The 27,387-nt window shown below is 53.3% G+C and overlaps 4 protein-coding genes across 5 annotated transcripts in view; 2 read left to right on the forward strand and 2 right to left on the reverse strand.

Annotated features, from left to right (window-relative positions):
• PRPSAP2 (phosphoribosyl pyrophosphate synthetase associated protein 2) overlaps positions 1 to 27,387 on the forward strand; it is a 77,757-nt gene that overhangs the window by 26,265 nt on the left and 24,105 nt on the right. The gene's annotated exons all lie outside the window — the stretch shown is intronic.
• TOP3A (DNA topoisomerase III alpha) lies at positions 420 to 11,702 on the reverse strand. Of its 2 annotated transcripts, XM_066329853.1 has the most exons (20): positions 11,648 to 11,702; positions 11,076 to 11,307; positions 9,645 to 9,704; positions 9,033 to 9,106; positions 8,335 to 8,410; positions 7,677 to 7,785; positions 7,269 to 7,412; positions 6,596 to 6,766; positions 6,282 to 6,382; positions 6,074 to 6,148; positions 5,877 to 5,959; positions 5,550 to 5,757; positions 5,212 to 5,397; positions 4,915 to 5,044; positions 4,463 to 4,576; positions 4,218 to 4,383; positions 3,623 to 3,766; positions 3,222 to 3,344; positions 2,255 to 2,976; positions 420 to 1,323 (listed from the first exon to the last, which is right to left on the reverse strand). In XM_066329853.1, the coding sequence occupies exons 2-20, from the start codon at positions 11,253 to 11,255 to the stop codon at positions 1,145 to 1,147; spliced, it is 3,045 nt and encodes a 1,014-aa protein (XP_066185950.1). In that variant the 5' UTR covers positions 11,256 to 11,307; positions 11,648 to 11,702; the 3' UTR covers positions 420 to 1,144. The 2 variants fall into 2 exon arrangements, with proteins under 2 accessions (XP_066185950.1, XP_066185951.1); XM_066329854.1 differs by lacking the exons at positions 9,033 to 9,106; positions 11,648 to 11,702 and having other exon boundaries at positions 11,076 to 11,260.
• SMCR8 (SMCR8-C9orf72 complex subunit) lies at positions 11,364 to 17,961 on the forward strand. The gene is made up of 2 exons (XM_066329855.1): positions 11,364 to 14,472; positions 16,478 to 17,961. Exons 1-2 carry the CDS (start codon positions 12,128 to 12,130, stop codon positions 16,929 to 16,931), a joined length of 2,799 nt encoding a protein of 932 aa, XP_066185952.1. The 5' UTR covers positions 11,364 to 12,127; the 3' UTR covers positions 16,932 to 17,961.
• Positions 21,072 to 26,674, reverse strand: SHMT1 (serine hydroxymethyltransferase 1). The gene is made up of 12 exons (XM_066329856.1): positions 26,548 to 26,674; positions 25,470 to 25,587; positions 25,029 to 25,174; positions 24,612 to 24,727; positions 24,362 to 24,522; positions 24,117 to 24,198; positions 23,680 to 23,892; positions 23,319 to 23,435; positions 22,869 to 22,991; positions 22,567 to 22,683; positions 22,345 to 22,455; positions 21,072 to 21,962 (listed from the first exon to the last, which is right to left on the reverse strand). Exons 2-12 carry the CDS (start codon positions 25,560 to 25,562, stop codon positions 21,793 to 21,795), a joined length of 1,449 nt encoding a protein of 482 aa, XP_066185953.1. The 5' UTR covers positions 25,563 to 25,587; positions 26,548 to 26,674; the 3' UTR covers positions 21,072 to 21,792.

The following is a 27,387-nucleotide window of genomic DNA, read 5'->3' on the forward strand; positions in this document are numbered from 1 at the left end:
GTGCCAGGAGCAGGATCCTGAGCAGCACTGGAGGTCCTGGCACGGAGCACACAGGAATCCTGCAGATCTCCCTCCTTTGATGAACAGAGGAAGCCCCAACAGCAAGGGAAGAGGCAGCCTGGCTTCCCAGGGAGTTCAGTCTGAACTCAGAACAGGAAAACAGAGCTTCTCTTCAGCTCAGCCAGCTCTGTCTGTCTGTCCCAGGTCAGCAGATGCAGCTGGTGAGACAAAACCCACTTTTCCCATCTCTCTGTAGCTCACTTCTAAATTACTGTGGGGAGTTTCTGCCAAGAAAGCTCCTGTATTGTTCCAGTGATTGGAAAGAGCAAGATTTGGCTGTAAAAGCTTTCACAGTAAAAGCTTCATTGTTTTGTGTAGGAAGAAATAATTAGGCAGAGTTAAGGTGTCACTGCACCAAATTTAAAATTTAAATAATATTTAATAAGAAACTCATTGGTTTGACAAAAATAACTTTCATCAGCTAGCAGCATCACAGATGCATGTCTCAAAGCTTGAGGAAGAACTCGCCTTCAAATTCAGGAACCATCTAAAATGAAGGCTTTTCCTGAGCACTGCAGCTGAGCTCCTCCCCGGGCAAACACCAGATCCAGCTCCTCTGCACCTGACCCTCCTTCACTGGCAGGGACAACCCAGGTAACCAAACCAGGACAGAGTGACAAAAAAAGGGGAATGTTGCTCAGGTAACATCAACTTTAAAGGGAACTTAAATTCCACACTGTGGAAAGGCAGGGACTGAGCAGAGCTCAGCAGTCCTGGTGTCTGTCCTGATGGCCCTGATCCAGCTCTTCCCTGCATGGAAAGGTCAGGAACAACCACCAGGATGGTGCAGGATGATCCAGTGCAGTTTTCTCCACAGACTCCGCTTCCAAGTGCTTCCTTGAAATGTTCAGACTTTCCCAATCTGCTCAGCAGAAGAGCAACTGGAAACAAAAGCTGTTAATGGAACCACTTTTCCAAGCTGGTTGAACCCTTGCTGTAACAAATGGTATCTCTTGGCAGGAGCAGCATGCAATGCTCCAAAAAACACTCAAGGGACTTTTTCCCAGAGTCCAGTCCCTTGTGGCAGAGGTGGCTCCTGCAGCAGTTCACAATCCTGGTCCTTACAGGCTCTCAGAGGTCCAGCTCAGTGGTTCTGAGGGCAGGTTTTCCTCGTGTGCCCAGGCTGGTGGCAAATGCTGCAGGTCCGTGGTTTCTTGGCAGCAGATCCTGAGGAGACATTGCCTGGTCTCTTGGCCTTGCTTCCCAACCCTCTGGAGTATCCATTGCTGCCAAAGTGGTTCAAAGAGTCGTCTCCAGAAGGGCCTAGAGATAAACAACTTGAGTTTAAGGATCTTTGAAAACATAAATAGATACGAATCCTGAGGTAAGTTCAAAATAGCAGATCAAGGATTCTCAGACTATTCCTGAACCTGCATTTGCTTCAGACTTGTCTGAACAGTGAAATGTTACTCATTTGTCTTGCAGCATTAGAGGCCTGTGGGAACAGCACAGGTGAAGCTGATCTGCCTGACTGCATGCTCTGGTCTGCAGCTGAAGCAGAAACAAAACACAGCAGAGAAGGACTTGGGGTTTAAGTAGTTTTGAAAACTTGATTTTACCCCTTTAGGCCCAAACGTCTGAGAAGGAGGCCCTTTCAGAGACCACATCTCTCCCTCTGTACCTGGTTATGTCCCTTTTTATCAGTTCTCTCTCTTTTGCATCCTTATTTTGTCATTATTTTTGTTTTCAGCATCTTTCCACACTGATCTCTGATCAAAGCTCCAGAATGACTTGCCCTTTCCCTGTACCCCTAAACTAGGGCAGAGGGAGCATCACATGCTCCCTGGCATGCTAGTTGGGTTTGAATGTCTCCAGGAAGGGACACTCTATCACCTCCCTGGGCAGCTGTTCCAGAGTTCTGCCACCTTTAATCTGAAGAAGTTCTTCCTCATGTTGAGGTCTAACTGTTTGTGTTTTAATTTCTGGCTGCTGCTCCTCATCCTGTCCCTGAGCACCACCAAAAAAAGTCTGGCACCCACCTCTGAGATATTAACATGCATTAATGAGATTCCCCCCCATTCTTCTTTTCTCTAGACTAAACAGGCCCAGCTCTCTCCATCTTTCCTCATCAGAGAGACACTTCAGACTCCTGACCATCTCTGTGGCCTCCACTGGACCCTCTCCAGCAGCTCCTTGTTTTGTTCAGCTTAAGAAGAGCCTGCAGCCCTCGTGTCTGCCCCGAGCCCGGCCGTACCTGGTGCCACGTTCTCGTCTGCCCACTGGAAGAAGCCACACTGCTGCTCCCGGGGCTTGGGGCAGGTGTGGAACTGCCTGCCCTTGTTGGGCCCGTCCTTCTGCACGGTGCGCGTCACGGCGGGCTGGTCGCACCTGCACACCACGCCACCTCCAGCGTCAGAGCTGCTGCTTCCCAAGGGCTCCCTCCCTCCTCCTGGGCGCTGGAATCCCGCCGGGGCTCTTCCAGCTGCGGGCTGGAGCAGCGTGGAGCCGTGTGGAGCTGCAGGGCCCCTGTCCTGTGGCTGCTCGTCAGCCCAGAGGAAGAAGTTGCAGGCGCTGGAGCTGCACTTGTAGAACTGGCGGCCCTTGTTGGGCCCCTCCTTGCGCACGGTCAGCAGCAGCGCCTCGCTCCCACAGTTGCACACCACAGCATTCCCATCGTCTGCAGCAGCTGGAGGAGCAGCCCTGGGAGTCCTGGAGGAGTTGATGGAAAGCAGGTGTCCCCGTGCCAGGTTTGAGGTCCCCCTGGCTTGCCTGGTCTCAGTGCTGGCTCTGTTCAGTGAGTGGTTGGCCTGCAGGTGATGCACTGGCTGGGTGGTGGATGATGCAGGCTGGGATGATCTATGCAAGTACTTGAGGTCCAAAAGCTCTTTCAGCATCTCATCACAGCCTCCAATGCAGCCAACGAACTCCAAGGGCATCACAGGGGGAACACTGCCCTTTTTGAATTTAAACTTCAGTCTGCAAGGGAAGGAAGAGTCTAAGTCTCCCAGAGTTTCTCACCAACAGACCACAATTTATACTTGAACTTTTATTTATTCTTTTGATTCTGCTATACGGAGGCTGGTTTTCTCACATTCTCCTCTTTCCATCCCCAAGCCAAGTGCTACTCCAGCTTTCCACGACTGGAATGGAAAATGGTTGCCCAGCCTAGCCCATGAAGTTTCTGCTCCAATGTCCAACAAGGGAAAATGGGCATGACCTACCTGTGAACTGGATGTGGTTTACATACATCACAGATGCTGTCATCCCTGGTCACATCCAGCACAAAATCAGGGAACCAGACTGCAGTTTTACAGGCTGGATAGCCCATGCAGCTGAGGTAGAACCTGCCATGGGACAAAGGCACTGGATGAGGAAAAGGCAAACTCAAGACAGTTTGGGATCCAGTCTCATGTCTTCTCAGCCACCAGAAATTGTCAAAACTGCAATTTTACAGGGGAAATACCTACTTGAGAAGAGATTCAGTTGAGTCCACACAGCTCATGTAGCTGGTGGAGTCAGTGAGCTGCAGCCCAAGGTTTCCAAGCTTTTACCAAAGGAGGTAAATGAATGCCTGGAGAAACACAAACCAACACAGGAGGCTACAAGAGGGAAAGTCACCAACCCGCCATTCTTCCTGGTCTTCAGGACCATGTCACTGTTGCACTGGGGACATTTCCGAACAGAAACGGGCATTGCTGGGTACACCTCATCCTGCTCTGGAATTTCTGCAGCTTCTCCCAGATACTGAGCCAGGGCCTGGTCCAACCTGTAAAGAAATGAGCAGAGCATCCTGGGTGTCTCTGCAAGGAGCAATCAGGTGCTGCAGTGACTCAGAGCCAGCTGCCCCCCACACAGCCCCTCTGAGTTTCTCCATGAGCACATTGACTCAGCACCACATTTCTGGAACAGGAAAGGTGTGGGTACAACAGTGCAGAGGTCAGTGCATGTTGCCATCCCCAAATTTAATCTTAACTGCTCATCCTGGTTTAAGCCCTTAGCTGGGAGGAACTTCTGACAGCGTGCCAGGCTGCGAGTCATCCTTTCCCATGCAAATGCCTACACACAGAGGGCAGAGCTCCAAGGAAACAGTGTGACAGGATCTCTCATTCCAGGGAAACAGGGTGACAGGATTCTCCACTACAGGCTGAGCCTCAGATGAGCAGCCAGCACCTCCCAGCAGAGCAAAGCAAAAGGAAGAGAGCAAAGACAGTACTCACTTGTTGGCTCTGGCCACAGCTTCAATGAAGACTTGCTTGTACTTTTGGACCTGCTGCTGCAACACTACAGATTTGTCCTTCTTCCCCTCACAGATCAGTTTTAGATCAGCCTCCAGCTCAGCTCGAAGGTCAGGCTTGGACATCTCATAGCCCATGGAATCATAGCCTGAGGAAGATGTGCAAAGGTGAACAAAAGGAAGGAGCAAGTAAGGACTCTGCCATCTGTGTAAGGGCTGTGCCCTCACCTTCCACCAGCCCCATGCCCAGCTGGCCGGGCAGGAAGCGCTGATCTGCCGTCAGCCCCACGTACATCCGCGTCTTGATCGTCTCGATGTGCTCAGCGTGTGTGGCATCAGTCCCTGCAAACAGAGACGTGGCAGTCAAATCAGGAGCCAAGGAGTGATTTCCCCTGTGCCCAGGGACAAGGACACAACTTATGGTGAGGAGCAGCACTGCCCTCCTGCCCCACTGGGACTGAGGCCACCAAGGTGCTGGTAGCATGCCCTGGACATGGAACTGCCCATCTCCCTGGGTATTGAAGGCACCCTTGCAGGCTCCTGAGGATGTTTGGATTTTGCCCTCGATGTCCCTTTATTCTGCACATTTAAATGATTTCTAATCTGCAGCAATGTTTGGAGAATTCCCTGGGGAGGATTCCCTCTGCCAAGAGCAAGAGGCCACGCTGCCCAATACTGACCAATGCCGTGTTTTTCCATGAGAGCAATGAGATCTGCTTCTGTGAGGAGCAAGGGAGGACTGGTTTCCCCATCCACCATCTCCACTGTGGTGGGCTGAAAGCGAGACCCTTTCTGATACAGCGGGATAACCTGAAGGGGAAGGAGAACCTCTTTGAAACTGCTTCCTGATCCATTCACTCAGGACAAAGACTCTGAGTGAAACAGCCAGAAATGGTCAAAAGATGTTTTGCAGAGGGCTAAAGTTAGCATTGAAGTGCTACCTCAGCCTCTCCCACTTATGTTAATTAGGGGATTACCTTATCGCTCCACTTGTCATAAGGATACACTTCCAGGTAATTTCGGGCCAGGATCATGAGTCCTTGAGCAATGAACTGCTCGTTGGCAATGTCGATCTCCACAGTTGTTTCCTGTCCTTTGGCATCTTGAGAGCAGCAAGCCAGGAAGTGGCGCACGATGAATTCGTAGAGTCTCTGCTCATTGCCCTGAGATCAAACAGTGAGAAGGGTGAGTGTCCTCCCAGGTGAACAAAACATCACAAAATCACTGGGATCTCGGGTGAGGATTTTGTGCTAATGACCACGTTAAGACTTTTATTTATCAAGCAACCCATCCAGTTCCCTCTGGTTGCACCCACCTGCAGGCTGCTGGTGTATTTTGTGGGGTGAATGGGAGGGTGAGCCTGATCAGATTTGGTTCCACTCCGAGGGTTTGGCCCACCCTGATCCAAAATCCTCTGCGCAAACTCTCCCCAGTTTGGGTCCTGTGTTTGCTGTTCTACCAAAGCAGAGAGGTTCAGCTCCTTGGGGAAAATGTTGGTCTCAGTTCGAGGGTAACTAATGTACCTTAGGAAGAACGAAAGGAGAGCACTTTGAGAGCTGCTCCAAGATGTTTCCCATTTCGAACAAAAGGCCATTTAGTTTTAAAAGAATTCAGTTTACCAAGCCAAGTCTTGCTTTCTTACCCTTTAGTATAGAGTTTTTCTGCTATTGTCATAGTTTCCTTTGCATTTATTTTCAGTTTGCGGGAAGCCAATTTTTCCAGTTCCTGCATTGGGAAGAGCCAGAAAACCCAAAAGTATTAGTGGATAATTCAGAACACTGAGTAAAACATCTGTTCAAAGCTCTTTTCAGAGAAACCCTTCCCAGAGTTCAAACATACCACAGTGTCCAGGGGCAGGGGCCTCCATTTGCTCTTTGGCTTGCTCACAACATCAACAACAGTCGCTACTGGATCCTAAACAGAGTAAGCAAAACCCACATCTCCTTTAGGAGTTTACACAAACTGTCCTTTAAAAGTCTTGAACAAGACAGATACAGGGGATGTTTGGGTGAATCTGGATGATGCAACTATTTACAAGGCTTCCTACCTCCATACACATCTGGTAAAGGACCAGGCATGCTGTGTGATTGAAGAGCCGGTTCCTCTTCCAGTTGAAGACCACGCTGCCGTCTTCATGGTCATGGGTCACTGTGATGGACAACAGAGCTGGCTGACAGAGGAGCCACAAAATGGAAATACCACAAAGGAACTTGGAAACCTTCCAGCTCCGCTCAGTGGTCGTGGCAGAGGAAGAGGAAATCACTTCTGCAGTCTTTTGTGTTAGTTACTCCAATGTTTTTCCTTTCTATCCACATCAAACCCTCAAAGATGGAGCCCAGGACTGTGTTTCCCCAAACATACCTTTTATTTTGTAGAAGGCTTCAGGAACAAAGGCCTGGATGGCTTTAAAGCGTTCAACTACAAATCCCAGTGTTGGGAACTGGCAGCTGCCATAGCTGATCAGCTGATCTGCTAAAACATCAGGGAAGATCTTACGCAGCCTCAGAGTCTGGAATCTGGTGAAGGCAGCACCTGAGGAAACAAAATGGGCACCACAATTGAATGCAACAATGTTGAATGATAATCACAGCACTTCAGATCTTTTTAATATTCTGAGCATTAATTTTGCTCTGTTTGATATTCAGTGGAGGCAGCTTGTCAGTATTGCATTAGCTATAAACTTAATATTTGCTTCAAGGAGAAGCTTCCTCTTTTCAAGAGGAATTTCTTCACAGAAGACGCTTTTAAACATTGGAGTGGACCGCCCAGTGAGGTGGAGGAGTCACCATCCCTGGAGATGTTCAAGAAACAACTGGATGTGGCATTCAGTGCTCTGGTCTGGTTTACAAGGAGAGGATCAATCACAGGTTGGACTCGATCTTGGGAGTTGATTCTCTCATTCAAAGAGCACATTCCCAGTAAAACATAAAATGTCATTTAGTTGCATCTGATTTAAAATTCACATTTATGAACAAAGAACACAGAGGGCATTTCTGCCTTGTGTTGAAGGTTACAGTAACAGATGTGTACGTGCCTATCCTGAGGTCCAGCTCCTGCCTGACGTCGACGGCATCGCTGGTTTTTTGGTCGGGCTGGGTGAGGTTCTCACAGGCTGATCTGACAGCGTGGAGCGTGATCTCGGAGAACCGGGCTCGGAAAACCTGCAGGTTTGGCTTTACTGCCACGGACACACAGAAGGGAAATCAGAGTGACTCAAACACCAACAGAAAGGAGAAACTAATAAACAACTATAGTGAGAGAATGCTGTCAACTGATGCTACAGCTTTCCAACAGCTGGATGCATTTCTGGTCTATCACAACCACGTATTTATTAGAATTAGCCAGCATTTAACCAGGACACAATAAAATTGAGAATTTGCCTCTGCTAATGGAGTTGTGAAACCATTAATGGAAGTCAGATTGATGAAGATGCTCTACACACCAGCTTTGCACACGTGGATGATCTCAAAGCCGATGTTCTCTCCCTCTCGATCACAGTCAGTCCAGATCACCAGGGCTTGGCACTGCTGGATTTCTCGTTCAAGGGTTCTCTGAGAAGAAAAAACAACACAGGGAGAACATTCCAGGCCACTTGCTCTGTCATTTCATTGCAGAATGACTCACTGAACATGAAATGCAATGTGTATCCATGGAGATGGGTTGTTGCAATAACATTTTCTAATTGTGTGTCTCGGGAGATCAGGCAGCTTTCAAGAGAATTGAGTCATTTATTTACATCTAATTCTGTTAAAAAGTTTGGCTTGGAGCAGGTTGTACCACAATCTGTTTTCTAAAAATGACTTTTTCTGTAAAACTGAGACACAATCATCAATTCCACCTTGTTGGACAAAAAAACATTTCTATTTTTAGCTGTTCCTTCACTGCACTACTTGTACATGACCAAGAGTTTCAGTTTCACAAATGAACAGCATATATAGTCCTAGGAAATGTAGGAGGGATCTGCTAAACTGCAGAAATTTGGATGTTAAGGACAAAGGTAAGATCATCCTTCTGTCTGGGACAATATTTGTTGAACCAAATTTTTTTAACCAAATTAATTGAACCCTGAGCTCAGTTTCAAAGTCTTAACCATGATGTACCTTGATATCCAAGTAATTTTCAGGGCAATACTTCTCAATTTCAGCATCAAAAAGAGCTAAAGGGTTGCAGCTATGCCTGGAAAATAGAGGAGAAACGTGTGTGCATCACAAACTAAAACACCATTTGTGAGACACTAACTGGTGCTGTCTAAGTACTGGAATTAATGTATTTTATTACAGGCCCTGTTTCAGACAAAAGAGGGTTCACGTCAAATGCTGAGTAACATTTAAAAGCAACAAAATTAAAAACCAGGCAGAGAAAACAGCAAATCTGGAAGGCAACAAACAGCATCTCCTATGAGAAGCCCAGAGTGCAAAAGGAGGTAAGGCAGAGAAAGCACCTTGCTTCCCAGAACAGCTGCTAGCAGAACGAAGAACATAAAACCATCTCATTTTGGAATCAGCTTCATTCCCTGTGTCTGCCTTGATGTGCTTTAACCAGTATTATGTCTTCAGGGGGTTTTAGCACTCTGAAGACAGGGATTTGAAACATTATTTTTGCTATTTTCTATAAAATTTGGAACCCATCACCCTGCTCTGCATCCAAATCCCTCCCTGCCCCTTTGTCTTTGAGCAGTGTCCCAAGGATGTGCCAAGGATGCCTGCAGTGTCAAGGATGAGAGCAGGAGGTGACAGGCCCCTCCTGTGAGGGGCAGGAGGTGACTGAGCCCTTTCTGCCAGGGGCACGAGGTACCAACCATTTGCGAAATGGCATGATAAAATCATGAGCCAATAAATGTCCTGACACGGATGTCATCACCATGGTAACGTTCTGCAAGAGACAGAGCAAGGAAATCAGTGCCCATCACTCACCAAAAACTACCCACAGCCCAAAAATCTCCCTTTAGTTCTCCCTTTACATGATTAGTGACACCTTTCTCCTGTTAATCCCAGAATGGTTTGGGTTGGGAGGGACCTTAAAGCCCATCCACTGCCACTCCTGACAAGGGCAGGGACACCTTCCACTGTCCCAGGTTGCTCCAAGCCCCATCCAACCTGGCCTGGAACACTTCCAGAGATGGGACAACCAAAACTAATACATCATAACAAGCTCTATTTGTGGCCTTTTCCTCAATTTTTGTAGGAAACTCCCAATTCTAAACAGCAATGTATTCTTGACTCTCACAAAACCAGAAAGATTTAGAGCAACAAAACAGGTGGTTGAGCCAAGAAAACATCTGACTTTTCCTCATCTTTGGGCATAACATCCCCATGGCTGGAGCTGTGTTTTGTAACTCCTGACAAATGGCTTTTATTAATTAGTATTTTTATTTCAATAATCCAGCAGCAGATTGAGAGAAAACTCTTACCTGACCAAATATCTGGTAGTCATATTCATAGATCTTGTTGAACTTGGAAAAACCTTCTCGCTGGAAGGAAAAGGAGAATTCCTGAGTTTCTGGCTTTTTTAGGACACAAATTCTTAAATTTTTTTTAAATTAAATTTTTTAATAGGAAACAAATCCATCCTGCCTTGCTTTGTTCACACTGGGATAGAGCACAAGAGGCACCTGGCAAAGGAAAACCTGGTACTGGAGCTAATGGGAATTGCAGCAAGGGGATAGAAATCTCCTGTATCATTTATGGAGACACTGAAATGGTAATTTCCAAGGTAAGAGGATTTTAAACCATTCCTGAAGGCAGTTCCAGGGTTATCTCCCCATAAATAATGAGGACCTGATTTATTTAAGGGAGCTGGCCAGTGTTGAGAAACTCCTGCCAAAGTTGTATCTTGTTCCAAGTGACAAGTAGTGTCCCCAAGGCTACCTCCCACCTAACTGTGACTCAGAAATTTCTAGACTGTGTATTTACTGCTTCTTTTACAGAAGCAGGATGATGTCTTGATTGGGACTGTCAGTGCCCAGGTTGTCAGCAACACTTTTTATTCAAATACAGAAGCTTGGAGCCACGTGGGGGCCTCTTTTCCCAGGTGACAAGATGAGAGGAAATAGCCTCAGGCTGTCCCAGGGAAGGTTTAGTTAGACAACAGGAATAATTTCTTCATGGGAAGGGTTATCAAGCATTGGAAGTGCCCAGAGAGGTGGTGGAGTCACCAGGCCTGGAGGTGTTCAAGGAACAACTGAATGTGGCACTCAGTGCTCTGGTCTGGGTGCCAAGGTGAGGATCACGGGTTGCATAATCAGTAATCTCAGAGGTCTTTTTCTACCTCAGTGATTCTCTGACTCTGGTCTAGTAGCACCTTAGTTTGGAAACAGCAAGTGATTATGCAAACTGTTACCAGAGCAGCAGAGAGTAGAAATATTTGGATTTTTCTTCTCCAAACCACAGCCTGTTTTTGCTTTATTTGGTGACCTCCAGTAAACCAGTGATACTTGCTGATGCTGCAGAAGTGGTGCTTTTAGACAGGAAATGCATGCCAATGGATGGTGTCAGCTTCTGAAGCCCCTGCCACACACTGCTAACCCAGGGATGACCCAGAAAGCCTTAACCATGGAGCTCAGTGCCTGGGGAAGGCAGCCTGTGCAGAGGGAGCTGAATTCCCACTGGACTCAAACCACAAGGACCTGAGGCTCCCAAATACATTTGGGAAAACGGTGTTTGTCCAGAAAACAAAGCCATTATTGTATCCTCGTGTGTTCAGGGACAAAAACAGTGCCAAATGCTGATATGAAGTGTCCATGCCAAGCTGTGCTGAGAGTGCTGGGGGCTGCCACACACCACACGGATCGTCCCCAGCCAGCTAAGCCACCAGGGAGCAGCACGATGTGGGGCGTTCCTACCCGCCGCATCCTGCTGTTGGAGAGCAGCTCAGCGATCCCTCGGGCAGCATCGTTCTTCTCCGCCACGCACAGGACCTTGCGGATCCTCTGCAGCGCCAAGTCCTCCGCGGCCCGCGAAAAGAAGCGCCAGGGCTGGGGCAGCATCCTGCCCCTGGTAAACAGCCGCACGTAGAGGTTCATCCCAGGAGCTGAGGCCAAGGCATGCTGCTGCTCCGCGTCCCGGGGCCGGACCCTGCCGGGGTGGAGGGATGGCTGCTGGCACCGCACGGCCGCCCCGGGAGGCTCAGGGCAGCCCCTCGGCGCCGCACGGGCATGGAGAAGGCGTCACCCCGCTGCAGCTGTCGGGGAGTCCCGCAGCCTGTTCCTCGGCCCTCTCCTGTGTGGCTGGGGCTGCGCTCTCCCCCAGGGCTGGGGCAGCGCAGCCCCCTCACCACCCCTGATCACCCCTCGGGCTCTCCTTCACCTGGGGCAGCGCAGCCGCCCCACCACCCCTGATCCCCCCTCGGGCTGTCTCTTACCTGGGGCAGAGCTTTCCCTTTCCTTTCGCCCTTTTGTCCCCGTTCCCCCCTCACCTCCCCGCTCTCCCGCGCTCTGCGGTCGATCCTCCCTCACCTCGTCACCGTCACGTCCTGCCGTAAAGCGCAGCCGCTGCGACACGGAACTACAACTCCCGAGATGCCCCGCGGCAACCCTAAGTGTCTGCTGCAGCTCCGCCTCGCTTTTCCCCCTTTCTCGTCGCCGCTGGACCCGTCCCGGGGTCGGTAAAGACAAACGGCGGCGGCGATAAAAATAAACAACTCCAACTGAGAAAGAGGAGGAGGAGGCGGCGTCGCTTCCTGCCGGTGGGGTCGGAGGCCGCGCGTCATGTGACTCCAAGATGGCTGCGCGGCCGTGAGGAGGCGGCGGCTCCGGCCATGGCGGCGGCGTGAGGGGGACGCGGGGCTGCGGCGGGGCCGGGCCGGGGCTGCGCCGGTGCCTCCCGCGGGGCCCGGCGGTGGCGGGGGGACCGGGGGCGCGTCGCTGCTCCATGTCGGTCCCGTCCTGTGGGAAATATGATCAGCGCCCCTGATGTGGTGGCCTTCACCAGGGAGGAGGAGCTGGAGGATGATCTGTACCGCGAGCCGCCCCTGCCCGAGGAGTACTCGGTGCCGCTGTTCCCCTTCGCCGGGCAGGGCGCCAACCCCTGGGCCAAGGTCGCCGGCTCCAAATTCACCCGGGACTTCATCCTCATTTCTGAGTTCTCGGAGCAAGTGGGGCCCCAGCCCCTCCTGACCATCCCCGATGACGCCAAAGTGTCGGGCACCTTCGATCTCAATTATTTTTCCCTGCGGATCATGTCTGTGGATTACCAGGCATCCTTTGTGGGACACCCTCCCGGCTCTGCCTACCCGAAACTGAACTTTGTGGAGGATTCCAAGGTGGTGCTGGGGGACTCCAAGGAAGGGGCCTTTGCCTACGTGCACCACTTGACCCTGTATGACCTGGAAGCCAGGGGCTTTGTGAGGCCCTTCTGCATGGCCTATATTTCTGCTGACGAGCACAAAATCATGCAGCAGTTTCAGGAACTCTCCACCGAGTTCTCTAAAGCCTCTGAATGCCTGAAGACGGGGAACCGGAAAGCTTTTGCCAATGAACTGGAAAAGAAACTGAAAGACCTTGACTACACCAGGACCGTCCTGCACAACGAGACTGAGCAACAGAAGAAAGCCAACGACAAGGGGTATTACACTACCCAGGCCATTGAGAAGGCCAACGAGCTGGCCAGTGTGGAAAAGTCAATCATTGAGCACCAAGACCTGCTGAGGCAAATCCGGTCATATCCCTACAGGAAGCTGAAGGACTCTGAATTCCACCCCTACGAGCCAGAGTGTGCCCTGGACCGGGCTGACGTGGGCAGTGATCAGGACCCTGCTGCCTCTGACCACACTGAGCCCGGTGAAACTCCCCTGTACACCCACATGCCCTCCTACACCCCCAAACTCATCAAAGCCAAGTCTGCCAAGTGCTTTGACAAGAAGCTGAAGACACTGGAGGAACTCTGTGATGTTTATTTTTTCACCCAGACCCTTGACCAGTTGCACCATATCGAGAGGACTTTTCGAGGTGATGTGTGTTACCTCCTGACAGAGCAGATCAGCCGAGCTCTCCTAAAGCAGCAGAGCGTCACCAACTTCCTCTTTGAGGATGTGTCTTTCCTGGATGAAAAACCTCCTGAAAAACAGTACAGAGGCTGCCAGGGGCTGGGCCAAGATGCCATAGATGAAAAGTGCTCAGAAGAGTCCCTTGCTCCTAAAGTGGTCATCAGCCTGGGCTCCTACAAGTCCAGTGTGGAGTGCGTGCCCATCAAGATGGAGCAGGAAATGGAGGACTCTGAAGAGCCCAAAATGTCGGAATCTGTAATGTCTGAGCCCCAGGAGAACCTGGACTACCTGGATGCAGATATCAAAGGCAGCATCAGCAGCGGGGAGAGCATCGAGGTCCTGGGCACAGAGAAGTCGGGGTCTGGGCTGACCAAATCGGAGAGCCAGGCCAGCCTGCCCGTCATGCCCAGCCCCCAGGCGGGCCGCAGCAAGGTGGGCAGCCGGCGCACGGTCAGCGAGGACAGCATCGAGGTGCTCAGCACGTGTCCCTCCGAGTCCCTCATCCCAGAGGATTTCAAAGCGAGCTACCCAAGTGCCATTAACGAGGAGCCCTACGTGGATGATGATGAAGGAGGCCTTCGCTTCACCCCCAGAGCGAACCCGGGCGTCGATGACGGGCAGGACGACATCTCAAAGCAGGAAAGCTTAGTGCAGGTGGATGCTGCCTGTTGTATCGGGAAGGAGAGTCCCAACTTCCTGGAGCCCCTGCCGGAGCTGGGCCAGAAGCCGTGCGAGGAGGACGGGGTGGTGCGGATCCCGCCGCAGCCGTACCGGCCGGCAGAGCAGGGGCTGCGCGGGGGCTTCCCCTCCCACGACGGCCTCTCGGGAGGGCTGCTGCCCTACGAGCTCGACTCCCGCTACCTGTCGGGCAGCAGGGAGGTGAGTAAGAGCAGCCTGGACGAGTGCTCGGACTCCACGAGCTACATGAGCAGCGCGGCCTCCACGTGCTCCGACAGGACCCCGTCTCCCGCCCACCTGGGCAGCGCGGCCGGGGAGAGGCACAGGAAGAGAGCGGGGCAGAACGCACTGCGTTTCATCCGCCAGTACCCCTTCGCCCACCCTGCCATCTACTCCCTGCTCAGCGGGAGGACCCTGGTGGTGCTGGGGGAGGACGAGGCCATGGTCAAGAAGCTGGTGACGGCGCTCTCCATCTTCGTGCCCAACTGCAGCGCGTACGCCAAGCCCGTGAAGCACTGGGTCACCTCTGCGCTGCACCTGGTGGATTTCCAGAAGTGGAAGTTGATTGGACTGCAGAGGTAAATGCGAGGGTCCGTTTGCTTTAGTAGGGTTGAAGTGTGTGGTAAGAGCTTCCATCTCAGGGCAATGGGTGTGCTATGTTGGTATGGATTACCAACATAGCAGCTGTGAATTTCTGCTGGTGGGATTTATTCTGGAGAAGGACTAGTAGACTTGTCTCTTTGTATCCAGCCTCAGTTGAGAGTTAATGTTTAAAACATCTGCTGGGCACTTGCTTCCTGCCTCAGGTGAGTTATTTGGCCAGGAGGTTTTTTGCCCTGCAAAGCAGAGAACAAACACCTGAGCCCTGCTGGGTTCCTGGAGGATCTGATACAAGTGTTCCTGAAGTGCCTTGTGTGCTCTGCGCTGCCATCTCCTACTGGAACTCTTCTCACATTTCTGGTTGGGATTTTAGGGCGAATGGTGCTGTGCTGGAGAGTTTTTTTCTTGTGGAGCCTATTAAAGAGGTGATGAGATCTGTAGGTCAGAATTGGAGTGCAGCGCCTCTGTCGGTGCTGGTGAGGAAGAAAGGCCCCTGGAGCTGTGCAGGAGCAGTGTTGGGATTGTAGGAAACCTCTGCTGAGGGTGAGAACTGTCCCAAAAACAAGTGCCCCTTCCCAACACCCATTCCTGAACTGGCTTCACAGCTCATATTAGCAAAGACTGTTTGCTCAGCTCAAGGGCCCTGCCCTTGTTGATGTTATTAAAAGAAATTTTTTTTGTGTGTTCCAGGATGTGTTCTGTGCTTTGGGTGCAGGTATGGCAGGGAATGGCCATTGCTGTCACCAGTGTGGAAAACATGAGTCAGAGTGGCAGACAGTGCTCAGAGCCAGGCTGGAAGAGCTCCTGCAGGAATGTTTGTAAACAGCAGGAAAATTAAAACACAGAGACCTGCTTTCTGAGCTGCAGAGTATTGTATTGCTGGGGGATGTGGATGCTGAAATTATCCAGAACTGCGAGTTTGCTTTCATTTCTGTGCTTGTGAAGCGGGATGACAGCTCTGCCAACAGCTGCTCACAAGCTCTCTGTCTGTCAGGGAGGTTTTTAAAAACCCCAAGTGTTTACTCGTTGCTCAGTGTTTGTGGTTAGATGCAATTTTTATAAACAGAAATCTTTATTTAAGAGCTGCCTGTAACATGTGTCAGTCATTTCAGCTCTCCTCTGTGGAATGTTAATTAAGTGTTCAATTTAATGTGGGTGCTTTCCACAAACCATTTGTAGGAGGGCTCTGGGAAGGAATTTAGAGGCTGAACTATTTATTCCAGGAAGGATCCTGTGTCTCCTAAGGTGCTGCCTGGGCACAGGGGCAGCCCCTACACCAGTTGGGCCTCCCAGTTTGAGGCTGGGAGCTGTATCTGAGCCCAGCAACTGTCACCACAAAGAATGGAGGAGCTGAAGGGTTTGCGTAGGCTTGTAATTTGCATTTCAATAGCGTTAGGTTAAGCTTGGTGGGTAATTGTGTGCTTGTAAGCATGCTGTGGATTTCCACTTGAGTGACAAATAGCCAGGGTCAGCCACGGGATGTTGTGGGTTAAGGAAGGATGGTTCTTTCTTTTAGCAAGGTCAGAAAGTTCTGTTCCACTCGAGGCTTTGACCACCTCCAAGCAGCTCTCTCCCGAAGTGATCTGGGGGGAATGTGGAGCTCTTGGAAAGGGGCAACTGCTTTGGGTTTCTGATTCACATCAAGAGGCTTCCAGCTGCTCTAGGACGTGTCTGTTCACCAGAGACGTCCTATCACTCCCTCTCCAAGTCACTGAGGGAGGAAGCTGACCTGAAGTGTGGTGGTTTATGTTGTAGCATGCACAGTACAGATCAGAGCATGTGAGCATCCAGGGAATCAAACTTTCTTTGAGATCTGGTAGGCTGGAGAACCTATTTGTCCCCTCCTAGGCTTTATACCCCCACAGAGGTCTTGCACCAGCTCCTCAACCGGAGGGAAACCACAGGGGATTCAGGACACCATGGACACACCCTGCTGCTTAATTATGGCCCCCTCCAGCCGTGACCTGTCTCTTGCTGTTGCAGGGCCGTGTCCCCTGCCGGGGTGAACGTGCTGCACGCCCTGAGCCGGTACAGCCGCTACCTGAGCATCCTGGACGCCGACAGCAAGACCCTGCGCTGTCCCCTCTACAAGGGCACCGTGGTGACCCGCCTGGCCGACCACCGCACGCAGATCAAGCGTGGCAGCACCTACTACATGCACGTCCAAAGCGTCCTCACCCAGCTGTGTTCTAAAGCCTTCCTCTTCACCTTCTGCCATCACTTGCACCTTCCCATCAGCGAAAGGGAATCGGAGGAGTCTGTCGTGAGCCGCAGGATGAACTTCCTAAAGCTTCAACTGGGCCTCGTCAATGAAGACGTCAAAATCGTGCAGTACTTGGCTGAGCTGCTGAAGCTGCACTACATTCAGGAACCGGGGCAGGGGGGGAACCCCCTGCTCAGATTTGACTATGTTCCCAGCTTTTTGTACAAAATCTAGCCTTGCACAGGCTGTGTGCCCATGTGCTCGGGGTCTGACAGAGCTCATCCGTGCTTGACATTGCCGCTGCCTGCAGTAGCTCCCACACATCGGGAAGGGGCCGAGGTGTTGGTGTCTCTGCTCCTCAGAAATCCAGGTCATTAGGATTTCTGGATGTTCCCCGTAGCCAAAAGCATAGATGTTCCATCACATAAACCATCGGGCACTCTGTAAATGTTAGAAGGGGCACTGGTAAAGTGGATCACAGCAGCATCCCAGGGGGGTTATGGCATGAGGGGAGGTGGGCTATCTTGGGGATCAGTATTGACTAGTGTGCAGGCCCCCCAAATAGCACAGCATTCTGCATGCTTCTGCCAGAGCCCTGAGCACTATCAGTCGCTTCCACAGAGTCAGGGCTGTGAGCAGAGGTGTAAAGGCCATGTGAAGTTTTGTATCCACTGACATGTCTGTCATGTGAGTGTAGCTCAGAGCCCCCTGGCAGAGCAGCAGCTCACAGGTCTGTGCACAGCCACAGTGGATGATGTCACTTCCTGCACTTTCTGAGTTTCTGGGCACTTCCCAGGATAGGTTATTCCTGGGTGAGTGAGAGCACAGTGGAGGCACACGTGCTTCTCTGCAGAAAGGGTTTCCCAGTTTCTCCCAGCTTCGTTAAGATCAGGAAGGTGGAAGCAGTCCCTGGCAGTGGCGCGCCCCGAGGCGCCGGCCCTGTGAATGTAGAGCACTGTGCCTTGTTCATCTGTCACGTCCCATTTGCTGGGCAGCCTCCGAGCAGGCTGCAGGGAGACTGGGAATCCTCAGAGCAGATGAGGTCAGGGCTGGCTTTTTAAAGACAAGGGAACTGAAGGAGGGTGAGGGCCCTCTTTTTAGGTGCTTTTTGTGATGGGGAAACAATGTGATTCAGCTGGAGCCATGCTATGAGACAGCAGTTACCACAGGCTGCCAGGCTGGTGAGGTACAAGTGCTCAGGAGAGATCGGGGATGAATGTACTGGATTTTATGTTCTATCCATAATAGTTTATTTTATTTTTTCTTTTTTTTTTTGAGGAGTTGGTGTTTGTGGTAAAACAGGGCTGGCATTGCTGCATGCTGTTCCAGGCTGAGCCATTGTTGTGTCCTGACTACCTCTCCCGGGGCTCCTGGGTGACTCTGGATGGGGCAGAACTGCTGCTCTCTGAGCCTGGGTACTGAGAACTTTTCCTTTCAAAGCTTCTGTGCCATAAAGGATGTACCACCAACGTGGTAACACTCCCAGATTGTTCCTGTCAGTGCTGAAAGCTTTGTGCCCAGGTGCAGTGCTTCCCTCTGGAGTCTCGTGGGTGATGCTGGGCCCAGGCTGCTCTGCCCGGTGCCATGTGGCAGTAGCAGCTCCCAAGGTACTTCTAAGTAAGAAAAGTCTTGCTAGGAAAGCTAATCTTGGTTTTAATTCTTTTTAATGCTGACTATGGGGTGACAACAGGTGAGATCATACAAGAGCTGATCGGTTCTTTGGTTTGTTTTGGGTTTTTTTAAGTTCTGTTTATAGTGATAATGTGAGGCAGCTTTGGGGACGAATGTGATCTTCTTTCTGAGTCTGGGAAGTTTGTGTGTACAGCCTGTGGTTCCCCAGTGTGGCTTAGACCCCACTGAGACTTGCTGTGACACCTGCACTCCTCCAAAACCATGTCCTGGAGGCAGGGAGGCTCCTTGGGGAGGCTGTAATTTTGCACCAGCATCTGTGCCTCAGGATCGTGCCACCTCCTCCTCTCCCTCCCCTGGAAAGGGCTCTCTGGGGTATAAACTAACAGGACAGAAAAGCTGTTTTTAAGGTTATTGCTGTTTGTGGTGGCTCAGGCAAGTTGGCCTTGTGCTACACTCCAGAGAGATTTCCTGGGTCAGGGGTTGCTTGTGATGGTGTTTTGAGGTCGTGGTTGGAAGTGGTGTGGCCTTTGCTGAAGGTGAGCAGTGTCTCTCTGAGGCTGCTCACCTTTATAGCATGTTCAAAGCCTTTTCCTGTCCTACCTGTGCCCTTCTGTCTCATGTGCACTGAGTCTGCTGGTGAAAGGCCTCTGTGTCCATAAAATTGGCTGCTTCCTGAAGTGACTCAAGGTGTCCCCTGATGGATTCATGCACACCCAAACTTCCACACTAAAGCTGAGGTGAGATTCCCTGGGGGAAGAGGCATCTCGGTAGATGAGTAATGCAGGTGACACCAGGTAGATGAAAGCTCTCAGCATCCTGCTTTGGAGCAGTGCTCAAAACAGGAGCTTGTTTCCTGCTGAAAAACTACCTAGTGCTGTTTGGGTTTAAGGAGGGAGGGACAGACTTTTTTCCTGCTGACTCATGTCTTCCTCCAGCGTGGAGTGGCAGAAATGATTCGTGGTGGCTCATCTTAGTCACAGTGGTGTCAACCTGCAGTGTTCAGCTGTGCTCATAAATTGATAAATAACTCACTTCTTGCTCCCTCTGTCCAACCTGTAGTATCTGATATTCAAGGCGTGTTGAGCAATACTTGCACTACCACCTGTCTGACCTGCTTCACCTCTCTGCCACAAAGCAGCTCTGACTGGGGAGGATGCCCCGAGGGCTTGGCTGGAACATCACTCGATTCCTGATTCCCAGCGGGAGCTCTAGGATTATCTGCAACTGGGAGCTGTGGAGAAAGACGCCCTGGAGTGCTTATCCTCCTCTCAGCAGTGTAACCTCTGAACTTGGACTGGAAAGGAGGAGTTAACACCGAGCTGTGGCACCTCAGTGCGTTTGGAGCTCTCTCTGCTCATGGTGGCAGAGACTGGGGGTATTCCAAGCACAACTGGTGTTTGGGAGCTGAATTCCTCTTTCCTCTGTAATTTCTCTGTCTCTGTTCTTCTGCTCCTGTACAGTACAGATCCCTGTATTGGCACTTTAGGACTTTTCTCCATCTCTGGTGTGGTACCTCACCAATTTCTGATTTTCACAGACTAACAACAACAAGCCACACAACCTTTGCACTGATAGCTCCCGCCGTGAGTTCTGCCACGTGTGTCGTCGTCTTGCCTGAGCCATCCTTCCACCAGGAGCAGGGCGGGTTCCTGGCAGTGGCAGTGCCATCCTCACCAGCCTTTCAGCTGCCGGAGCCAGCGGTGCCCTGCATGGCCGTCCCCTGCTTCCGTGAGTGCTGCCATCCCAGCATGTCCCTGCTCTCGAACGGCCACGCTGGCTCCCTCCTCCTGCCGGGGGGAGGAGGTGTTGGACCTGCCCGAGAATTCATCAGAGCAGAAGCCTTTCCCGGCCAGGAGGGAGGGCTCCTGTTTCCCACTCCTGCTCTTCCCAGCCCCTGCTCTGCACTCCACTAACTCCCTGCTTCCAGCTCCCACCCCAGGAGGGTCAGCCATAGCTGTAGGTGATCTTAACCCTACAAAGGTTTCATTTCTCAGAGAACAGTGCTCAGACTTCCTCTCATCTAATAGCAATCACTTCTGAGCAGCTCCACAGCTGCCTTGCCTTGGCAGGGAGGAGCTGCCTATACTCTAGCAATATTCACCGTGGTGGGAGAGGCACTCCAGGGGTGGGAGCTGATGGCTCTGTGCCCTCAGGCCAGTTCTTTGGGTTTTATTGAGCGTGAGGGTCCTGAGCCCCCTGGTCTGGTGGTGGGGGCCAACCCACACTGCAGATTCCAGGAGCTGGGCAGGACCCGGGGCTTGTAGCAGCACAGTGAGAAGGCTCCCGTAACAGGGTCTGAGGGAATTCAGGGAGCTGCCCAGGCTGCAGGAGAACACCTGCCCCAGAGCACAATGTCAGAGCACCAAACTGCACCCCAGCGTTGGAGGGGTCACAAACCCCCCACCCACTGCTCCCCGAGATTGATTAAACTGGAAGGCAGAAGCAGGGTACCCAGTCCTGCCGGCAGCACGGCTGCTGGTACGGGGATGGGGCTGGGCTCAGAGCTGCCTCTGAGGGCTGCCAGGAGGCTGTGATGAATTCTCATCTTATTTTAAAAGCACTGTATCCTATTCCTGCATGTTGAGTTCCGTGTGTGTGCCTGTGTGTGCCGAATGCTTGCGTCAGTAGTTAGGGCGAGTGTGACTGGGAGGAATCCAAGAAGCATGTCTTAGTGTCGTGCTGTAAGTGTTACTGCACAAGAGTTTAACAGATGTTAACACCAAATGACTAGTCTGAGAAATGTACTTTTAAAAAAAATATTTATTTGGGTTCAGATATTTTTGAAATACAAAAAAAAAAAAAAAATTGGTCGTATTTTTTAAAGCTTATTATTCTTGTCATACATCGTGGTTAAATTTTACCGTGCTTATTAAAAAATGGTTCAACCTAAGCTTTGTTCCAAGGGGTCTGAGAAAATACTGGAGGATCTGGCTAGGATGGGATAGTGATCCCAGGAGGGATGTTCAGGACAAGGCTTGGCCTTGTCATAGCCTGTGGAGGTGGCAAGGCACATAGGATGAAGGGGAATCCTCGAGGCTGAAGCCAGGGGGACCTTTAGTGTCTGTGAGGTTTCTTGGGCAGCTGGAGCCCCATCCACTGCCTGGGGTAGGGTGTCCAGGGAATGTGGAGCAGCCTAAATCTCATCTGCTGCTCCACAGCCAGCAGGAGCTGGATGGCACCTGGCCATGTAGGTGAGGGTGACCTGGTGCTCAGTCACAGTGGTGACACAGTGGTGACACAGTGGTGAACGGCTGGTGTCCCCATGGGGGTTGTACTAACGGGGTCCCTGTGCCCCATGTGGGAGGGGAAAGGGGAGTAAGGGCTAAAGGAAGAGCTGCTGCTGCAGTTCCACAGAGAAGTGCTGGAAGGAGGCACTGGGGTGTTGGTCTCAGGCTGGGGATTGTGAGCATGCCACAATCCCGGGTACTTCTGTGGCTCTGGGAGCGGGCATGGCAGTGTCCCCTTACAGGACAGGCAGCCCTGGGAGCGGGAACGTGGCTGCGAAGGCTTCTACCTCTTCCTTCAGTGCCTTCAGCTCCGCACGGTATTTTGGGTCCTCCAATTTGTCCTTGAATTCCTTCAGCGTGGCCTTGGGGTTCATATCCTTCTGCACACGCAGAGCCAGCTCGATCCCTGCCAGGATGGGAGATGTCTTGGTCAGCCCTCACAGCTGCTGCATCCCATGGCTCTCCCAGCCCTGCTGCTCCCTGGGACACAGTCCTACTCCCTCCCCTCTTCCCATCTCAGGGGCTTGCTGCCCTGGGAAACAAGTTGGAACTCCTGAGGACAACTGGGACAAAACTGTGAGAGGGACAGGGTTAGGGTTAGGGCAGTGGGGTGAGTTTGGCTGGTCCCAGCTGTGGCCAGATGTCCTCCCCACATCCAGATGTGGTTATTCCTAATTTGTGGGTGTGCTCCTATGCCAGCTGTGGGGATGGCTCCAGCGTGGCTCACCCGGGGGAGCTGCCCTGGCCCAGGCTGGTGCCGGAGCTGAGGCCCCGCCGCACAGACTCACCTCTGTGGATGTACTGGGCCACCTTGCGGAAATCGTCCTGCCGGAATCCGCGCGAGGTGAGAGCCGGTGTCCCGAACCGGAGCCCGCTGGGGCGCAGGGCACTGACATCACCTGCACCACAACGAGGCACACGTCACCAAACTTGGCACTGAAACCACCCCCTGTGAGATTTCAGGCTCCTGGAGCGGACCAGGAGCTGGCAGGGCTTGTGGGATCCCTCACCAGGGCACGTGTTCTTGTTGCAGGCGATGGAGCAGAGCTCCAGCACCCGCTCGGCACGGCCGCCGTCTGTGCCTTTGCTGCGCAGGTCCACGAGGATCAGGTGATTGTCAGAGCCCCCTGCAAAGAGAGGGGCTTGGTGAGCATGTGGGCTTGGGGAAATGCTGCTCCCATAAGGAAACTTCAGCAAAAGAAGACTTGAGATTTAACAAGGGGTGAGGCATTGCAGCAACAGAGCCCTGCCCATGGTGTCCATGAAGTGCTGCCAGGGTCGGCCCCATCCCACTGCCAAGACGTGTCCTCACCTGTGACAATGTCGTAGCCCATCTCCATCAGTGCTGATGCCAGTGCCTTGCAGTTGGCCACCACCTGCTGCTGGTAAGCCTTGAACTCAGGTGTCATGGCCTGATGCAGCGCCACAGCGATCCCTGCAGAGAGAGGCAGGCCAGGGTCAGTTTTGGGAGGCTCCCACCAGCAATGGCACTGCCAGCAGAAGCCATGCTGGAGCTTAAAAAACTAATGGACTGATCCTTCCTTTCCCCTAACCAGGCTGGTGGCATCACCATGAGTCAAAACACAGGGTTAGACAGGCTTGGTCATTCCTCAGGCAATCAACCAGCTGCCTTTTGCCACAGTGTCCCCAGGCTGTGAGCCCTGTGGGGCAGCTGGAGCCTCCTGTGCTGCTGCTGGGGGTCAGAGCCCTGCCAGGACATCCCCCTGCTGTGCTGGAGCTGGCAGCCAGCCTGGCTGCCTACCTGCAATGGCATGGTTGTGTGGGCCTCCCTGCAGCCCCGGGAACACCGCCTGGTTGATGAGGCTCTCCAAATTGTAGAGGGTCTCCTTGCCTGTCTTGGGGTCCACGCTGCGGGTGCCTATGAGACAGGGAGGACACGGTCACAAGGCAGCACAGCCACCTTTCTCCCACGAGCTGCTTTCACCCCCTGGCCACTCAGAGCAGGCAACAGTGCTTGTTCCTCTTCAAATCTGAGCCTGAGTTAGCCCAGGGAGGCTCCCCAGACGCTTCCAGGATCTTCCTGGCCTCCCTCCTTCCCAGTTAGAGCAGGAAGGAGCGTTAACTTGCAGTGTTTATGCCGGCACCCCGGCCAGGTCAGGCACCTTTGCGGTAGAAGATCATGCCGGCCCTGCAGCCCCGCAGGGTCTTGTGGGTGGTGGTGGAGACGATGTCGCAGTGGTCAAAGGGTGAGGGCACCACGCCGGCGGCCACCAGCCCGCTGATGTGGGCCATGTCAGCCATGAGATAGGCCCCATTGTCGTCGGCAATCTTCCGCATGCGGGCGTAGTCCAGGTTCCGTGAGTAGCAGCTGACACCTGCGGGGACAGGTGGTGAGGAGGACACAGGAGCTGACATGCAGGACCCTGGGACAGCCCCAGGACCAGGCTTGGACAGCCCAAGCTCCTTCTGTGTGGGTTGTGTTGGAGGTTTCCTCCTGGCACTGCAGCGTCCATGGGCTTACAGGGCTGCTGCTGGCTTCAGGGAGCCACCCCCACCCAGGCTGTGCCACCAGGGAGGTTGGTACAGGTGTGACCCTCACCTGCTATGATCAGCTTGGGGTGGAAGAGCCGGGCATTCTCCTCCAGCCGGTCATAGTCGATGTAACCGGTCTTGGGGTTGACCTGGGAGAGGAAGAGGAAGGGTTCAGCCATCTCACTGTGGTGAAGATCAGCTGCAGTGCTGTCCTGCAGGAGGGGGTGCTGGCAGCCTGATGCTGGTACTTTTAACTTTAAGAGGCACCAACATTTATAACTGCATCCTGGTTCCAGCTGGAGCTCTCTGTACCTTGTAGGGCATGGACTCGAAGAAGACAGAGGTGGCAGAGATCTTCTTCTTGTCTGTCATGAACCCATGGGTGAGGTGGCCACCGTCGGGCAGGTCCAGCCCCATGATCCTGCCGTGGGGCTCCACCAGGGCCGCGTACACCGCAAAGTTTGCGGGTGACCCTGCAGCAAGAGTACACTGGGCTGGTTATGATTGCTGGGGCACACAGAAGCCTGGGCAACTGTCCTGGCTCTCCTGAGCACCCCAATACCTGAGTAGGGCTGGACATTGACTCCCCACTTCTGGGGGTCGAGCCTGTAGGCCTCCAGGGCTCGCTTCTGGCACAGCCTTTCCAGCTCGTCCACAAACTCTGTCCCACCATAGTACCTGCAAAAGGACAGGGCAGGGGTTAAAAACCAAATTCATTACTCAGAACAGTCCCTGTGACCAAGCCGGGGAGAAACGGGTGATGCCCTGTTTGTGCAGCCACAGCAGACATGACCCTGCTGAGACTGTCCTGTGTGTGGCCAAGGACAGAGGCTGAGAAGGTCAGAGCCTGTCCTGGAAGAGCTTGGCTGCCAGCATAAGGACATCACTTCCTTCTCTGAGGTGAGGCCTGGCAGGATGGGGCGTTCCTCTCCCACCCTGCGAGGGTTTGGGTTGGTGGGCCTTGGCCCCAGCCCCATACCTCTGTCCTGGGTAACCCTCGGAGTATTTGTTGTTCATGCAGGATCCCAGGGCCTCCAGGACTGCTCGGCTTGCAAAGTTCTCCGATGCAATTAACTCCAGCCCCAACCTCTGCCGCTGCTTCTCCTTCTTGATGATGCTGTGCACCTTTGGGAGAGAAGAGAAATGGCTTCACCCATACTGGCTCTGCACAAAGATGTGGATGCTCTACCACAGGGATGGGGCTTGGAGAGGGGCCTGGAAAGGTGCTGGAGAATGGAGACACGATCCCTTCTTGTTGCAGCTGATCCCAACCAATCACAGAGAGGGCACAGAGGATGGATAGGTTCCAGCAGCTCAGCATTGGACCCTGCCATGTCCCTGGCTCGATAAGGGCAGCATCCACACAGCTGGCTGGGGGATGAATGAAGCAGCTGGGCAGGAGCCAGGAAGGGGCTCTCACCTCAGGGTCGTTGGTGTCCAGTGGCTCCATCACCATCTTGTTATGGGAGGCCCAGAGCTCGGCGCTGGGGAGGCCCTGTGTTGAGTTCGCCATGGTGCTGCTGCTGCGTCCAAGTCACCTGCCAGGGGAGCAGGGAGTCTGTGGGATGGCAACAGGGCTGTGTGCCTCCACATCTCCCTGTGTGCTGCCTGCTGCCATCCCATGTATTCCCTGAGAACAGCCATGGGCTGTTGGGTGAGGAAAAAACACATAACCCTCAGGCTTCTTCTGCTGATTTAAGATTGGTTTGTTAATTACAGTGCTTTGATAATGTCTGATACTTCCCCATCATCGCCCCTCCCTAAACTCCCCCTGCCCAGCTCAGCAGTGCCTGATGTTTAATTTCAAGGGCAGTGAAGTGCTCATACCCACAGATCTCGATTTTACACACGCTACAATGACCACCATGCTTAAACCTCTTGGCTGCTTTCCCTTGGCAAAACCCCAGCAGGTCAGAGTCCTGCCCCAAACTCTGACTGAAGCATCTTGTAGAGCTGAGAGGCCCTGAGAGGCAGCAGCTCTGCCTCTGCTTGGTACCATGGCATGGGTGATGCCCAGGCCTGGCTGGAGCCCTCCAGCCCAGTTGATGCCACTGCTGCTCTTAGGGAAGGAGTAACAGCTCAGCTGCTGCCTTGGCAGAAAACAATGCATCTTTTTACTCATTAACCCCGCAAGGACGGGTGAAGGTCCGTGAGCAGGTTATTAAGCAATTCCACGTGGTTTCCTTGTGCCAAGTTGCCGAAGTCCATTCACGCTGCCCTCATGCTGGGCAGGGATGTTCAGCCATGCTCTGGCCCAAGCCCAGGCCTCACTGGCAGGGTGGGAATCCCCACTGCCAGAGATACTGGGCTGGGCAAAGGGCTGCGGGGAAGTGCTCTGGCTCTGGGCAGGATGCCTGGGTCCTGCATGTCCCCGCAGCACAGGCTGCTGAGCACTAACACTCATTGCTTCTGGCTCAGGGGGAACAGAGCTGCCATTCCCAATCAGGATGAGACCCCCCCCACCATGCCACTCTGATGGTGGACATCTGGCACCTCACCTGGGGAACACCATCCCCGAAGCTCTATCTCCGTCTAGTTCCGCACCCCCTGTATCCCGACTCCATCACCTTCCACATCCCGAGAGCCTGGTGGCGCGCCCCTCTGCCCTGCCCCGGGTGAAGGGGACCGGCGCTGCCCGGCCACTGTCGTGTCCCAGCCCTGCCCTCCCATCGCCACACGCCGCACGCCCCGATCGGGCCCGGATCCCGGTCCCGGTCCGTGCCCCGCTCGGTCCTTACCCGATCCTGTTTCCGACACCGCGCGGGATTCCGCGCGCTACCATAGCCCGACGGGGCCCCGCCCCTCCGCGCCGCGACCAATCAGCGCCGCGCTCCGCCCCGGGAGCGGCGGCGGGGAATACGCTCGGAGAGCGCCTGAGCCAATCAGCGCCGCGTTCCCTCCGCTCTCCGCCTCCCATTGGCCCGCGCCGGGGCGGGGCTGGCGGCGCGGCCGCACGTGGCGCCCGGGGCGCGGGTGACCTTGGCCGGGGGGCGGGGGCCCGGTGCTGTCACCCCTCCTCTGCCGTCACCCCTCTGCCGTCACCCTCACTCTGCCGTCACCCACAGCTCCAGCCCTGCGTGCCGTGCACCCCCAGGTGCTACTCCCCCAGCCCTGCGGTGTTCCCACGGTCCCACGACTTCATCCGTGAGCCAAAGGAAGGGACACCGACACCCTGCACCGGGCAGGGAGCATTTCCCGGCACCCCCAAAACCCCCCAGCCAAGACCATGTGTCCAGGACAGCTGGTGTGCCAGGCCCTGGCAAAGGGTGGGCACTTTGTCGCTGCTGTGGGGAGCAGAGCTGGCCCTGTCCCCACTCACGGCAGGACACCCCAGAGGG

The sequence above is a fragment of the Sylvia atricapilla genome, chromosome 15 (assembly GCF_009819655.1).
Source record: "Sylvia atricapilla isolate bSylAtr1 chromosome 15, bSylAtr1.pri, whole genome shotgun sequence".
Lineage (NCBI taxonomy): Eukaryota > Metazoa > Chordata > Aves > Passeriformes > Sylviidae > Sylvia > Sylvia atricapilla.